Genomic DNA, 17,271 nt, shown 5'->3' on the forward strand with positions numbered 1-17,271 from the left:
ACCCAATGGAAAAGAAATCATTATATGAAAAAGACACATGCACACATATGTTTATTGCAGTCAAATTCACAGTCACAAAGATATGAAATCAACCTATGTGCCCACTAACCAACATGCGGATAAAGAAAATGTGGTATATATACACCATGGAATACCACTCAGCCATAAAAAGGCATGAAATAATGTCCTTTGCAGCAAGTTGGATGGAGCTGGGGGCCATCATTCTAAGTGAAGTAATTCAGGAATGACAAACCAAATACCATATGTTCTCACTTATAAGTGGGAGCTACGCTGTGAGTATGCAAAGGCATACAGACGATATAAAGGACTTTGGAGACTCAGAAGTGGGAGGGTAGGAGGTGGGTGTGGAATAAAAATCTACATATCAGGTACAAGGTACACTGCTTGGGTGATGACTGCACTAAAATATCAGAATTCACCACTATATAATTCATCCATGTAACCAAAAACCACTAGTACCCCAAAAGCTATTAAAACTTTCAAAAAGAATATATAAAACCTCCAAGTATTTCTAAACAACAATGTGTGAACTGAGGGAGGAAAAAAAAAATGCTTTAGATAATTTTAATTGCATTTGCAACGCTCCACTTTTACTTAAAAAAATGAGTATTTATTAGCTAATTTTTAGGTCATTAATTAATTGCCTTTATTAGTGATTAAAAATCTATATGCTAATTGTACCTAAAATTGGAGGTAATTTAAGAATTGAAAAGGATACTACCTTTTACATTTTATTAGATAAATATTGTTTTAAAAAAAGTATTTTATGATTAAAAGAAAATGAAATCACATAGCTTTCCATTTGCTTTTTATTTGTAGCTTTCTAATAAGTCTTTAGTATAAAACAGTTTAACAAAAAAAAAGCCTAGCTTTCCTTGAATTATATTCTTGTTTGTGAATGCAAAACCTTCCAAATTATGTGAAACATTTATGTATTCAGAATGTTACTTTGTGGTTTTCTTCCTAAGAAGCTAAACAATTCATTAAACAAGCTGCTCTTGAATCATAGATCAGAACAAGTATAAGCTCCCTCTGCAGAATTCTATTGTGAAGCTGTACCCATTTGTGTTTTCTTTGAAGCCATAAAAATGAAACCCTTATGCTCATATTAAAAGCATAAGAAAGGCATCTATTATGTCAATAGATTTAAAACACGGCCTTAGACCCAGTGAGAACCACTCTAAAGGTTAAGAAGTGGATTCCCAGGGAAAACCATCAAAGGCCTACATATCATTATATCCCAAAACAGATGGTATCACAGTGTTTGGAACTATAGTTTATGGACACCTACGATCTCAAATAAATCCTTGCTAATCCCACTCTTTTGTCTAAATTTTGTACTTTGATGGTAACTGCAGGTGCCTTTTCTCCATCATATCATTGCATGTCATTCTATGAATAGTGAAGATACGTGAACCTATATGGACACAACTCTTAATAAATACAACTTTTATACAATATGTAAGTATTTTACCATCCACAGATATACTCTGTAGAAATCTATGCTTCTTAGATTCTAATCTACTGTAGATCTTCAGTAGTCTAAATTTTACAGAAAAAAAAAAATGATGAAAATATACCTCTCTCATAGATTGGTGAAACTATAATATTGATTTAAAAATCACTTTGTAAAACAATATGGAATTATCTAGTATCCATACATATATCCTGGAGAAACTCTCAAAAACAGGAGATGGGGGCAAGTATATTCACAGAAACATTGCTTCTAACACCAAAAAACAGCAAACAGCCCAAAAGCTCAACAGGAAATTGATATATGAACTGTGTTACCCTCAAACAATGGAATGTTGTACAACAATAAAAATAAATGAACTGTTCCTACATGCACCAAAATAGATGAACCCTAGAAACAATACTGAGCAAAAAGGATAAGTCACAGAAAACTATATACAATATGTTTCCATTTCATATAAAGTTTAAACCATGCAAAATTGAGCAATGTGTTTTTACTGTTACTTAGGTTCAGGAATTATTTTTTCATCTAAAATCCTGCTGAAAAAAAATTAAATAATACTAATGTGACTAACAGATTGAAGTAAAAATTTTCTATATGATTATTTGCTACAAATTTCATATACTGAAAAACTTTTGGGATTCAAATTTAGTTCACTACAAAAAATGTTATCTACAGACAGAAAAATCTCTAATGCATCTGTACAGGTGAAAATATTGTTTAAAAGATCATGCCCTTCAATATTTAAGAAATATCACATGACCTCATTTATATGTGGAATCTAAAAGAGTTGAACTCTTAGATGTAAAGAGTGGAATGCTGGTTACCAGAGCTGCAGTTGCAGGGGGTAAGGAAAGATGTTGGTCAAAGGGCATAAAACGTCAGTTAGATAAGAGGAATAGGCCGCTGTATTGTGCATGGTGACTATAGTTAATAACGATGTAGTGTATTGCATTCTTGAAAACTGCTAAGAGTAGGTTTTAAGTGTTCTCACCACAAAAAAAAAGAAAAATAAGGATGTGAGTTAATGCATATGTTAATTAGTTTGATTAACCATTCCACAATGTATACATACTTCAAACCAACATGCTGTACATGCTAAACATACACAATTATTATTTCTCAATTTAAAAAATTAATTAAAAATAAATAAAATATTGAAGGGAATATGTAAATTATAACCTATAAAAAGATTTAAATAGTATCACTATTTAGCTGAAAAAAGTTTTATTTCACAGTTTACCTGACACACTGTAATACTTCAGAGTCTGCAGAAAAGAGTTATTTAATTCTTGTCTGTATATAAGATGTGGCTTGTTGTGACCATCTTCATACTCATTCCCATCTGCCTTCATTATAGGTTCTAAGAAATATTCACCGTCATGTCCTTTAAATGTTCCCGTCTGAAAATAAAGGAAACAAAAATGAAATTTTCCTAACAGTCGCCAAGAAGAAAAAACACATAGTACCACAGGTTAAACGAGCAGACAGAAGCAAAACAGCAAGGAGTCTGTTCACTAAGAGCCACCATCTGAGCATAAAAAAGTTTCCCTTCCATGGGTCATTTTGCTCTCTCCACTCCTATGTATAAAATCATGAAGACTGGATACTATTCCAACAGGCCAAGCTAACTGACAGGCATTCCAGGTACAAAGAACAGCACAGACAAAAGCATCAAAATGGAGAAAGTGTTTAGAATAGTCTATAAATAATAAAGCCTGTGCTATTTTGATCTGTGGGAAAATGGGTACTTTAATACATTAGTGTTGAAAATATAAATCAGTACAATCAGGATGCAGAGCAATTTGGCAATGTTTAACACATTAACAATGTATTGGCCCTGGAACCCAGCAATTCCCCTTCTGAGAATTTATCCTACATATACTATACATTTGCATGTGTGAAATCATATACTTACAAGGTTATTAACCATAACATTGTTTTTAATAGCAAAATATTGGAACCACTTCAAAAGTCCATTGATAGAGTCTGTTTACATAAACTTTGGCACAACTATGTGATGGCATCCCTTGAGGTTATAAACACACAAACAAAAAAAAAGAACGAACATTCTGTGTAGTGATATAGAAAGAATTCCAATACATATCATTATATCAAAACAAAAAAACTACAAAACAGGATGTATACTTCACTACTATTGTATAATAAAGGAAGAAACCCAAAAACTAAATATTTCTATTTGCCTGGTTACTACTGAAAAAACTCTAGAAGGATTATTAGAAACAGTGCCGACAGAAGTGGGAGAAACTGGGTGCATATAGGATGGACTAGGTATGGCATCGTGCTTCCTATATGCTGTCCCTCTACCTAAAATGTTTCCCTACTTCCCACCCCTCATCTCTACCTCTGCATCATCACACTCAGTCTGGCTGGCTTTATCTCATCCTTCAAGTCTCAGATCAAATAAGAATCACCCAGAAAGTTTTTCTTTGACCAGTTTTCTAGGTAACCACATACCCATCCCTACTCCTAAAAACACATTACATCTGCTTCATTTCTTTAGCACATTTATTGTATGTTGCATGCATATGTTTGTTTGCTATTTAAAACTATTCTTCCCCACTAGACAGAAATCTTTAAATAAGCAGAGACCTATCCCTGAATTTCCACTGCTGAATAGACTATCTGAGATCTAGGCACAAGTGGTAAGCAGTAAATATTTGTTAAACCATGAAAGCTATTATTTCCTACCTTTGCAAGCTCAGTTTATGTTAAGCAAAAGTAGGGCATAAATTTGAAAACTTAGGCTAGACCTAGAATATAAAGACTCTTGCTTGCAGGGATTTTTGTCAGAGGAGTCCACAAACTTCGGTGAGAAAAAAAATTACATCCTTATTGTCATTAACCTAATTATAATTAACCTAGAAACTACTTCATGAAAGAAATGCTAAATTTGAATGTAGGCTACAAATTCCAGTAAGGTTGTCAATAGAAAGCACAGACATTTTCATTACATGATGATGTCTGAATATCTAAAAATATTGTTTATGCTTATCAACACTTCAAAATTAAGGTAGTTATTACTCTGCCAATACATCTTATTATTTAAGGTGCTAATAAAATATACATAACTTTTTTGAATATCTTGACAACTATATTTCAATATAAATGTTTTGTTTTGTATTTTTGTTAATATTTTAGGTGCATTGAGATTCTGAGAAGGGTTCATTTGTGAATCATTGAAGAATTCAAATAAAAGTGGGAGCGGAAGAATTCAAATAAAAGTGGGAGCGGGGAGCAGAGTCAAAGCAATAACTTTGAAAGACTGAACAACTGTACAACTAAGGAAAGACTGGTGAAGGTAAATGTTTAGCTATCATGGTATGAAATAACAAGAACTTGCACTCTGTTGGAAAGAAGCCCTAAAATGGTCAATTTATATAGACAGATCCCTCTCTCGAGTCAGGTGAGGGTAAGTCATCCAAGGGAGGCATTTATAATATTAATAGCTAATTCCAATATACAGATCAGACATTATTCATTTATATATTCATCCATATACATATTTTACATAAATATATAATTCATTTCAACCTAATAATAATTATTTAAAGTAAATTATATTACTATCCCCACTTCACAGGTGAGACAAATGAGGAACAGAGAGGTTAAGTCACTTGTCCAAGGCTCATGCCAAGTAGGTGGCAGGATCAAGATGTGAACCCAAATACTCTGGCTTCACAATTCATGCCTTAACTGATTACACTGCACTCATTATCATGTGTCAATTTTGATAGACCCTATGAACTAGTCAACAAATATTTAATGGGCACCTACTATGTGCCAAGAACCGTTCTAGGGGCTAAAGACACAGAGGTGAATGTGACTAAATCCCTGCCTTCAAAGAATTTATACTCCTATGGAAAAAAGGCAGACAATAAATAAAAATACAATAGAATATGCAATAGGTGCAATAAAAAATAAGATAAGGAGAGGGAGAATAAAAGAGGGTGAGGCTGGGGAGGCACTTTAGGAGGGGACAGCAAGGCTGAGGCTAGAATAATCAGGAGGTAGCTGTGGAAAATTCTGGGAGGACATTCCACATAGACGGGAATATTCCAAACAGTGACTGAAAGGCCTAGAGATGAAAAAGTCTTAGCAGGTAAAGTGACAGAACAGTGAGGCTGCAGCTGTGCCAGCCAGGAGATACAGAGTAGCAGATGACGCCAGACAGGCAGAAGCCAGTTGCACTAATTATGCTTGACAGAAAAAAGCACTCCTCACACCACAGAATCACAAAAATACATTTACCTACATTTAAAACTTTGCACTTTTCCACATGGAAAGGCATCTTTCTATGAAGACCCAATTCAGAAATGAATTACTGAATTACAGGAAGTATGATAAATGCAGTTTTAGTGAATGAGACTTCATTTCCATTTCTCAATTACAAATATCGTAATATAGGGATACTTTGAAATCATTGTTTTAAATTCCACTGCAAATAAAAAGCATATTTTATTTTATTTATCATTTATTTATTTATTTATTTATTTATTCATTTATTTTTGTTACCAAGGCTGGAGTGCAGGGGCATGATCTCGGCTCACTGCAACCTCCACCTTCCAGGCTCAAGCAATCCTCCCACCTCAGCCTCCCATAACTGGCGGATTTTTTTTTTTTTTTTTTGGTAGAGATGGGGTTTCACCATGTTGCCCAGGCTGGTCCCAAACTCCTGAGTTCAAGTGGTCCACCCACTTCAGCCTCCCAAAGTGCTGGGATAACAGGCGTGAGCCACCACACCCGGCCCTTACTTTTAAAAATTTTTAATTTTTGTGGGTACATAGTAGGTGTATACATTTATGGGGTACATGAGATATGGTGATACAGGCATACAATGTGAAAGAAGCACATCATGGGGAATGGGATATCCACCTCCTGAAGCATTTATCTTTTGATAAATGCTTTTCGAGTTACAAAACATCCAATTACATTATTTAAGTTATTTTAAAATATACAATTAAATTGTTATTGACTATAGTCTCCTGTTGTACTAGAAAATAGGTCTTACTCATTCTATTTTTTTATACCCATTAACCATCCCCACCTCTCCCCACCCCACCCACATTCTCACTATCCTTCCCAGCCTCTGAACTATCCCTTCTACTCTCTATGTCCATGAGTTCAACTGTTTTGGGTTTTAGATCCTACAAATAACATGCAGTGTACGTCTTTATGTGCCTGGCTTATTTCATTTAACATAATGATCTCCAATTCCATCCATGTTGTTAGAAATCACTGGATCTCATTCTCTATTATGGCTAAATAGTACTCCATTGAGTATATGTACCACATTTTCTTTATCCATTCGTCTGTTGATGGACACTTAGGCTGCTTCCAAATCTTGGCTATTGTGAACACTGCTGCAACAAACAGTGGGAGTACAGATATCTCTTCAATATGGTGATTTCCTTTCATTTGGGTGTATACCCAGCAGTGGGATTGCTGGATCATATGGTAGCTCTACTTTTAGTTTCCTGAGGACCCTCCAAACTGTTCTCCAGAGTGGTTGCACTAATTTACATTCCCACTACAATGTACAAGCATTCCCTTTTCTACACATTCTGACCAGCATTTGTTATTGCCTGTGTCTTGAATATAAGCCATTTTCACTGGGGTGAGATGATATCTCATTGTAGTTTTGATCTGCATTTCTCTGATGATCAATGATGTTAAGCATCTTTTCACATGCCTGTTTGCCATTTGTATGTCTTCCTTTAAGAAAGTCTGTTGAAATCTTTTGCCCAGTTTTTGATCAAATTATTCAATTTTTTTCCTGTAGAGTTGTTTGAACTCCTTATATATTCTGGTTATTACTCCTTTCTCAAATAAGTAGTTTGCAAATATTTTCTCCCACTCTGTGGATTGTCTCTTCACTTTGTTGACTGTATTCTTTGCTATGCAGAAGCTTTTTAACTTGATGTGATCTCGTATGTCCATTTTTGCTTTGGTTGCCTGTGCTTGCAGAGTATTGCTCAAAAAATTTTTGCCCAGCCCAATGTCCTGAACATTTTCCCTAGTGCTTTCTTGTAGTAGTTTAATAGTTTGAAGTAACATATATTTTAAATACTATTTTAACTGAACACTTAAAGTCATTTAAATGATTATGGCAATTATAGTCATAAAGTTCTCTTTCCACTGATATTTATTATTACATCGAAATCTCCTTAGAGGTAAGAACATCTTCACTATTTTCAGAATTCCAACATCTAAAACATTGCCTGAAACACAACAGGCACTCCATACACAGCTGCAGAAATGAACATTTTTGTAACAAACCTGGTGAAGTACCTGCTTTTTTCTCTTCCTATACCCTTGAGTAAGTAATTCTTTAATTTTTTTAACGAACATTCCTTTTTTTTTCTGAGATGGAGTCTCACTCTGTCGCACAGACTAGAGTGCAATGGCGTGATCTCGGTTCACTGCAACCTCCACCTCCTGGGTTCAAGCAATTCTCCTGCCTCAGCCTCCCGAGTAGCTGGGATTACAGGCGCCTGCCACCGTGCTAATTTTTGTATTTTTAGTAGAGACGGGGTTTCACCATCTTGAACTCCTGATCTCGTGATTCACCCGCCTAGGCCTCCCAAAATGCTGGGATTACAGGCGTGAGCCACCACGCACAGCCTTTAATAAACATTCTTAAGTTATGGTACTCTTGAGACATGTATGGGATATAGTTGTATGACGGTTTTCTTTAAATGCTGAAAAGTAAAATGTTTAGACACCCTTATATAGTCTGCTAATATGTTAGGATTACACATTTTTAAATAGTTCAAAAATTAATGAAATTCCATCAGACATACTGACTACAAAACACTGAAATTATAGTCTATAAAATAAAAGGCAAAGCTATAAATATTAAGAATTCTTATCTATTTCTTGGATACTTTTCTAGAGCCGATACCCTAACATATTTCACTCATTCTACCAGTGTCTATTTTCCAAAGATAACTGCAAATCATTTACTGTCAACAAACACCAATACTCTAGCATTCTCTGCCTTCCTAGAAAACTAATTTTACCCATACTTATGAGAAGTAACAAAGACACTGTTTTTGAAACCTGAGTACATGGATCCATGGAAAATCCCTTTCTGCCTTTTTTAAAAAGCATGCTGAAGAGGGGAAATGTGATACTATCTTGACAAAAGATACTAATAGACATGAGGCAGCTTGTTTACTCAACTAAATGTACCTACAAAGCCACTTTAAATACATCACACTATCTTCAAGCAATATGGAAAATACTTCTATTAATTATAGAATTTTTTTTTCTTTCTTTCTTTTTTTTGAGACCGAATCTTGCTCTGTTGCCAGGCTGGAGTGCAGTGGCACGATCTCAGCTCACTGCAACCTCCACCTCCCGGTTTCAAGTGATTCTCCTGCCTCAGCCTCCCAAGTAGCTGAGACTACAGGTAAGCACCACCATGCCTGGCTGATTTTTGTATTTTTAGTAGAGACAGGGTTTCACAATGTTGGCCAGGCTGGTCTCGATCTCCTGACCGCGTGATCTGCCCGCCTCGGCCTCCCAAAGTGCTGGAATTACAGGTGTGAGCCACGGCGCCTAGCCAACCACAGAATTTTTTTAACCTCCTTTTGGCTCAAACTCTGGGAGGCAGGTACTATTATAATGTGCCAATAAAACTGCACATGGGTCCAGTCTGTGTTCCCATGTAAGAAGAAAATATAGTTCTATCCAGAAGCCATCAGTACCTCCTTTTAAGTTGTGCTAGAACACTCTAGGTTTTAAAAAATATTGCCTTTAAAACTTAAATGAAAGCTTGTATGTTTGAAAACAGTAAGTTAAAAAACATTGGCAAATATTTGTCCTCAAACTGAGGATAAATACTTATCCTTTTTACTTATTAATGAAAGACTTAGAAGCACTTTGCTCCCATCGACTTTTCTATAACTTACCCCATTTCAGTGGACATTTTGTTCAAATAATTAAAATATTAGAGCTTTCCCTAAAGGCTCCTAAGGAAGCACTTTAAATTTTTTTTTTTTTTAACTTGGAATGAACCCAGCAAAGAATTAGCGGACTAAAAAAAACAGGTGGTTCATAGAACTGTATTTAGATCATGCCATATTTTTAGCAACATGCCTATCTGCAGATGGGCCCTGCAATTTGATTCATGATAAATGCCAATCAAATTCCCAACACTTTCTTTCAATGACTATTAAAAGCAGCAAAACTAGTTTTCAGTTGGGTAGGAGTTTCTTGATTACTTAGAGTAATGATCTTCTATTTGCCAAGCTGTTTTGATAGGCAATTAAGTGACTATATAACTGGCTCCAATTTATTCTCATAGGCCAAAATTATTTATGTTTAGAAGATTTTATATAATTTTTTCCCAAAATGTTCTTATTTCAGTATCATGGCATTCATCCATATATTTTTTTTCAAAATACATAGCAAATACATGTACTTTTGCTACAGCCAATAAGGTACTCTCAGATTTCATTAAAGGGTAATAACAAGTACAAAATACAAATCCTTTGAATTCCTTTCCCAAATCAATTATAGTTATCACATTAAACACTGTCAACTGGAGAACATTTGGAAATAAGGTACTGCTGAAGTGTTGACTAAAATACTTAGTTTTTCCATCTTCAATCATAAATCATATCATGAGAATCAGTATGATGATATATAAGAAGAAAGCCTAGGTATGAGTTCTGGGTTTGTGCTCATAGAATCTTAGGTAAGTTACTTTATATCTTTGACCTTCAGTTCCATTGTCTGTAAAACAAAATTGGAATAATTGTATGTACCCAATTTCCTAGGAAAGTTAATGTGTGTTTAAGTGATATTAATAATAGGAGCTCAATAATTGTTTTGAAATTGAATGCATTTTGAAGCAAGATGAAAAATTCTCCACTAAAAACACAAATGTTACAGCCACTCTTTTTACCACTGGCAGAGTATAAATGTTATATAATAAAAGACCACAAACATGAACTCTGAGATTAATTTTTATCTGGTGATAAGTAAAAATGTAAAAAGCTTTCTCTCTCTGACAGTTCCTCCTTATAACACCATTAATCATGCTTAGGAAATAGTGTATTATATACAAACACACAATGCATAAATGAATGAATCAATGATATGAAGAAAACATAAGAATTACCTTCAGATGCATAAAACAGAAAATTCATAGTAAGGGTTTTTTTTAAAAAAAAAAAAAAAAAAAAAAAAAAAGATTAGTTGTTGTTCTCTTCTCTAGAAGCATTATTTACCTTCCCCATTCTAAGACAATTCCAGATCTCTAGTATAAAAGTGAAACAATAAAAGGGAAATAAATACGTTGCTGGTACCTTACCTTTTTAAAACGGACTGGTTGGTCTCTTGCCAAGTCCTGGCCTATTCAAATCAAGAATATAAAACAAAGACTCTGGACTCATCTATGCAAGATTTATGTAGCCAAAAGACACAAGTTCAAGGAGTGTGTCCCAGCAGCCTTGATAACATGGAGTAAATTCTGTAATATTTCTCATTCTTGTGGGCACTGAGGTGTTATGAAGTCATATGAACTAATTAAAAAGGGGAGAGAATTGTCAAAGAAATGGCCTTGTTCTTGTGGGGTCTGCGTAGTGGCCCTCACATGGCTTCTCCCAAACTGTCTCCAAAATATCCATGAAAATATAAAATCAAAAATCATAACAATGAGAAATTTAAAATAAGAAATCATTAAAAACTATTTTGTAGGTCTATAATGGAAAAATACTCATGATATATTGTCAAAATATTCTAAAGCAATATTACTTTAAAACAAACACAAAAATACATATAATATCTAGAGGGACATATGCCATACATGTGCCAGACCACCTGTAATATTTGCGGCATATATTTTCCTAGTTTATTTTTAAATTTTTTTACAATTATTTAGACATGGTACTCTTCAATTATTATTTGGGCAAATCTATTGATTTTTTTTTCATTTGTTATATCTGGTATTTTTCCCTACCTAAAAATTACAATATACTGTCATTTTCTTTTACTTTAGTAGAGTTGAAATTTTATTTGGTTTACCAATAAAGTGAGAATTCAAAATTTAGTTTTTCCCTATAAGTTCTTGGCATTAAAAGATTTAAAATAAATGCCTTTTAGGTTTTGGCAACTGTCACAGAAAACTAACTTGAAGCAATTATCAAAACTTGATCTGCTGTCAGAAGCCAACTAAGTTTTAAAGGGATTATACTGTCAAAGAAAACACTAGCCTGGACTGAAAAAGCTTTTGATGGAGTTCATTGTAAAATAACCTATAAATTTTCAGAATTACCCCAGCATTCTTGAAGCTCCCCCAAGACAACATCCCCCTGAGACCCCATTTTAGATGAGGCCATGGAGGAAGACGGACAAGACCGTTCCAGAAGGCAGAACCAAGGACCTGGGTAATTGAGGTCCAAGAATCCCAGCCAAAAACCAAGGGCTGGGCACTGTAGCTCATGCCTGTAATTCCAACACTTTGAGAGGCTGAGGCAGGAATGCTGCTTGAGGCCAGGAGTTCAAGACCAGTCTGGTCAACATAAGGAAACACTATCTCTACTAAAAATTAAAAACAAAACAAACAAACAGACAAAAAACTGGTCAGGTGTGGGGGCTTGTGCCTGTAGTTCCCAGCCACTTGGGAGGCTGAATCAGAAGTATTTGAACCCAACAGTTCAAGGCTGCAGTAAATTATTATCATGCCAATGCACTCCATCCTGGGCAACAGAGCAAGGTCTTGTCTCAAAGAAAAAAAGAAAGAAAAGTAATCAAGGAGCTTCTCTCCTTCCAGAGTAGTGAGTCTCCACAACTCCTCTTCAGGAGTCAAAAACTGCTAAATATCAGTGATTATTAGGTGTCTCCTATTCTTCTTTCTGTAGCAAGTTGAGGTTAGGGTGGCAATCATGCTGGTCATGCTGTATACTTGGCTGGTAGCTGAAGATAATTTATCTTTTTAATTCATATTTTTCCAAGCTACGGAGAGCCACAACTTGACTTTATGGAGAAGACTGCATTATCCAGAGATCCTGGACATTTAGCCAGAGTCAGTGCCCCTGTGGGAACTTTGAGTTTTCTCCTTATAGACAAGAAAAGTATGTTTGATGTGTGATCTGTTTGGCAAACAGAAGGGCAGCCTGTAGTAAAGACTATTGGTGATCACCAATATGGGTGTTCCTTTCTTTCTCCTAGGAAAAATCAATGCCCCTCATTTTCCAGTCTTTTTACTTCTAGGTAGAACCAGGCAACTAGTTCTCCTCAATAGAATATACATAAATTTGGTTTGTGCCACCTTTGGGCTGAGAAAGTCAAGATCCAGTATACCTTCTCCACACTCTTACTATAGTTATAAATTATATAGCTCATAAACATATTTATAATTAATAAACACAGTATTTTTCCAATAGAAAACACATAACTGTACCACCAAAACCTAAGAGTGGCTGTTAGATAATAAATGACTGATAAGTATTTGTTAACAAATTAACAATGTGTTTCTTCCTCTGCATATTAGTATGAGTTGGACAGCTTAAATATATTTCATATTAAACAGTAATTACAATAATTGCAACAGAAATAAAGCCACAAAAAACAAGGATGTGATGTGAGCTTAAATGAATGAACTAATAAATGGAACATGATTAACTTACGTATCATCTGAAAAGATTTAGTCAATACAAAATTTCTCAAATATGCCCAAGCACTTTAACTAAAACTGGTAAAATAATTTTCCTGAATCAAATGATTGATGTAAAGATAAGCTAGCTAAATATTTGGCATATATAAATAAAAGTTAGCTGCTTATCTTACTCATAATACATGTATTGAGCAATTCCATATGTTATATTAGGTGCTAAAAGAAATATGACTATCATTTTCTACCTGCTAATTCTATAAATGAAATAGAAATGCAGAAAAATAACTTTAATTTAATATGCAATGAGAGTACATGTGCATAAAACGTCAACTGGTACAACAAGGAAGTCTGGGTCAATTTTGCCAAGAGAAGATCAGGGAAAAAGGAAGGCAGCTCAAAATGGATCAAGAAGGATCAGTAAGAGGTTGAGGGAAAAGACATTCTATACAGAAAGAAGAGCAAATACAAACTCAAGCAATTATGAAGATTAGAGTAAATCTGTGACAGAATCAAACAAGTGTTTCCAGAATAATTACCTTTCTTGCCACTTCTGTCATTGCCTTTTTTGGTTAACAGCCACAAGATTATTCAGTCATTTAAGCCAGAGTCATTTAAATCTTTCTGGTCTCCTTCACCAATGTTCCAAAATTCTAAGGGGTCTCCTGCAAGGCTGCTCCACTTCAGCACTACGGACAGCTTGACAATTCTTTGTTGCAGGAGGCTGTGCTGTGCATTGTGGGATGTTGCTGGCCTCTACCCATGCTCTGCCAGTAACATGCTCACCTCAATGGACCCACAGTTGCGACAACTAAAATTGTCTCCAGACAATGACAAATATCTTCTGAGGGACAAAACTGCTCCCAGTAAGGAAACACTGGTCTGCAGTAGCATACCTTCCATAGGTACCCACTCTTCTCCTTCCCCACTGCAACATTACTTTAAATAGCATCTCTTCCTTATCCACTGTAGGGTAGTAGACTACCACACTGGTCTTCCCAGTGACTCACTGCCTCCCCTGTACCCTGCACAATGTTGCATAAGAGGAGATGTGCCTCCTTACACATGGAACACACCTACCACATACTGTTCAAATCCTCATTCCTTTACAGTGCATTTCAGGACCTTAATAATCCCATTCCAACCTTGGCCTTAAACCCTCACTACCCAAACTACCCTGTTTTTCAGATGCACAGATCCACAGGAAGCCCTTGAATTTTCATATCCACATTTATTCATTCCTCAAAGTCCAGTTGAGAAGTCTTGCTCAGCACAAGTCTCACAACTCTCTTAATCACTCCTTCCTTGATTATTCCATTCCTCAAGGTTTACACAGCACTTTTTATGCTATCCACTTTAGCAAGGGCACCTTGAAATCCATCATAGTGTTTGCACCCTGGCCATAGCTCCCAAGGGCTTCTCCCTGTCAGTAACTGAGTATGGTAGGGATACCATGGCAGACCTGTTCTTGAGAGCCATGGACTCTTATTCTGGCCAAGTCTGGCTCAAGGATGGCTTTGCTCAACTTTGCTTGGACTGCCCAGCAGTCTAGAATGCTACTATCCAATATTCTCATCCCTTTTTTCCCTATGTAAGTCTCTCTCCAGCTTTCTCCTTAGTTTCTCTAACACAGACACTTCCCCTAAATAAACACTTATCTTTGCATCTGCCTCTTGAAAGACCTGGACTAACACACACTAGAATGTTAAAAGAACAGCATAGGAAATTTTCTATACTGCTGTTTGACTAGTATTGCAGTCAATACCAAAAGAGGTTCTTATTAGTTTCCCCAATAAGAAAAAATATGAATACAGAATGGCATGTGTAATAATCCATGGCTATATTAGTTCTGGGAAAATAGAAAGTTTGGAAATAAAAAAAACTAAAAATTTGCCAGAATACACAAAAAAAGAGTAAAAACACTATTTCTATATTTTTATTTCCTGTCTGAACAAGAAGTTACTCAATAATCAGTCATCAGGGAGGTAGTGCTTGACATGTTGCAGAATGGTTCATGTGAGAAACTTCAAAAGTACACACGGCCATGACAAGCTACTCCATGAGAATACTGTATAAGTCAGATGCAATGTCTGGTGTTATGACATCTGGAAACTGTTTCCTTCAACCAGAAAGACAGCATTGCCTCAAATCCCACCAAGAAATAGTGAAGTTAACTGTCTAGGCAGTTGAGTTAATTCCTGGGGACCTTGGGAAGACATGAACACCCTAGGTAATATGAGAAAAGGGCTACCAGAAGCACGAGGGATTGTCAGAAACAACCTGTGTAAAGTTTGTCCATTCTACCCTGAGAAGTATATGCCAGCTTATTAAATACTGATCTCTAAATACTTTGGCAAGATTATTTATCAACATTATGAGATGATAAATAACATGACCATAAAAAAGAAGTTTAGAGTTGAATATAGGGATATTAAGTCCTGGTAACTATACATGCTATGGTAGCCTATCAATGGATTAAAAACAGAGAGTTTGATTAGCCGTTACATTACTTATAGATAATTTTATGATTCCATTCCATTTTTATACCTTTTATAGATCTTGGAAATGTATAAATAAATCTCTATTCAGAAATGTTTGAATCATGGGATGAATAAATACTTATGCTTATGGGAAATAAAATTATAGTGAAGAAAAGATGAGAAAAGCAAGAATTACATACATGTTAAACAAAGAAAATTTCTGCCAGACTCTTAGACTCTTCTGGTTCTTGGGCTCAAAACACTTAGGAAAAAAATTAAACAATACTGGTTATGGTTCAGAGAAAAACATAAATATCAAAACTTCTAAAAGTGGGTGAAATTTAACCATATAGAAATTAGGAGAAAGTATTAGTTCACATGTTTGGGGTTAATTCAACACTAGAAACTAAACCGAATCAATAAATACATTGGGGTGTCAACTTAACAAATGGTTGTACAGAGATATTTTGAAAATATTAATTTGATTTACTTTTCATTCTTTTTCTCTAAAAGTCACATTCTCCAGCCGCCACCAGAGAAGGGAAGGAGAGACTCTACCTCAGTTGGGAAGATGGAAGGCAGTAGGTCAATTAAATGAGATGTGAAAAGGAAACTCAGTAGATACTGGGGGGAAAAAAAGGGCAATGGAGGCAAAGAAAACAGATGGCAAGATGCATGCACATTAACTTCTCCACTGGGGGTTTAAAATCCCCGAAACAGAAGGCATATTGCATTGTTTAAAGGGACTGCCCAAAGAGGTGTTCCACGGTGCTGACTATGTGGGACTCAAGGAAGGAACCCTCTGAAAGGGTTCCCTATACACATCAAATTTAGAGGTGTAGAAGAGTTTGACAAAGAGAGGAACTGAATCCCTCTTGATCTCAAATGCCATAGAGGACTCGAGGCCTTTAGAGGAGTCTGCAAGAATAGCAATAGCATCACCAAACCAGTTTACCTAGAGAAGGTGATGCAGCAAGACTTTGTATTTGAAGGCTGCACAATGAATTACTGAGACAAGAAATCAAATGGATATTACAGCCAGAATTCAGAGGGATATACAGCACTAGTGAGAGTCCAGAGGAGGATGAGTCAAGACCAGTGAGCTGCCACTGAGCAAGGAGGAAAAAGGCCATAAGTTCTCAGGCCCAGAAATCAGCTGCCGTTAATAGAAAAGTACAATGAAACTATAGCACAAAGAACATCACCAGTCACTTGAGGAACTGAAGGATGGTACAACTTCCTCACCCCTCTCCCAAACAATACAAAGACCTCATAACACGTTATGACCCTGTATATAGTCAGTTTCCATCAATGTTCAATGAACTCTTAAATCCACCAATATATAAAACAATATCCATTAGCAGAAAAAAAAATGAGATTGAATGCTCATTTCAATATATTCAGGAAAAGCATTTAATAAAATACAACATCCATTCATGATTAAAAGCAAAACTAAAGAAAAGCAAAAAGCAACTAGAAAAAGAATAGAACATCTCTAAATTAATAAGACTGGCTCTGAGAATCCTTCAGCAAACTTCAACCTTAATGTTTCATGGACTGAGAGACCAAAGCCAGATTATCAAGTACACAAGGTGACAAAGATAAATTAGGAAGCAAGTAGGAGCAGAGCCATCAGGTTAGCATTATTGAAT

At 35.5% G+C, this 17,271-nt stretch overlaps 1 protein-coding gene across 1 annotated transcript in view; it reads right to left on the reverse strand.

The window, feature by feature from the left end:
* LOC112617266 (A disintegrin and metalloproteinase with thrombospondin motifs 20) overlaps positions 1 to 17,271 on the reverse strand; it is a 205,199-nt gene that overhangs the window by 184,307 nt on the left and 3,621 nt on the right. The window contains exon 3 of the mRNA XM_025374005.1: positions 2,739 to 2,898. Coding sequence (XP_025229790.1) covers positions 2,739 to 2,898 — 160 coding nt within the window. The remainder of the gene's footprint in view (positions 1 to 2,738; positions 2,899 to 17,271) is intronic.

The sequence above is a fragment of the Theropithecus gelada genome, unplaced genomic scaffold (genome assembly GCF_003255815.1).
Source record: "Theropithecus gelada isolate Dixy unplaced genomic scaffold, Tgel_1.0 HiC_scaffold_15987, whole genome shotgun sequence".
Taxonomy (NCBI): domain Eukaryota; kingdom Metazoa; phylum Chordata; class Mammalia; order Primates; family Cercopithecidae; genus Theropithecus; species Theropithecus gelada.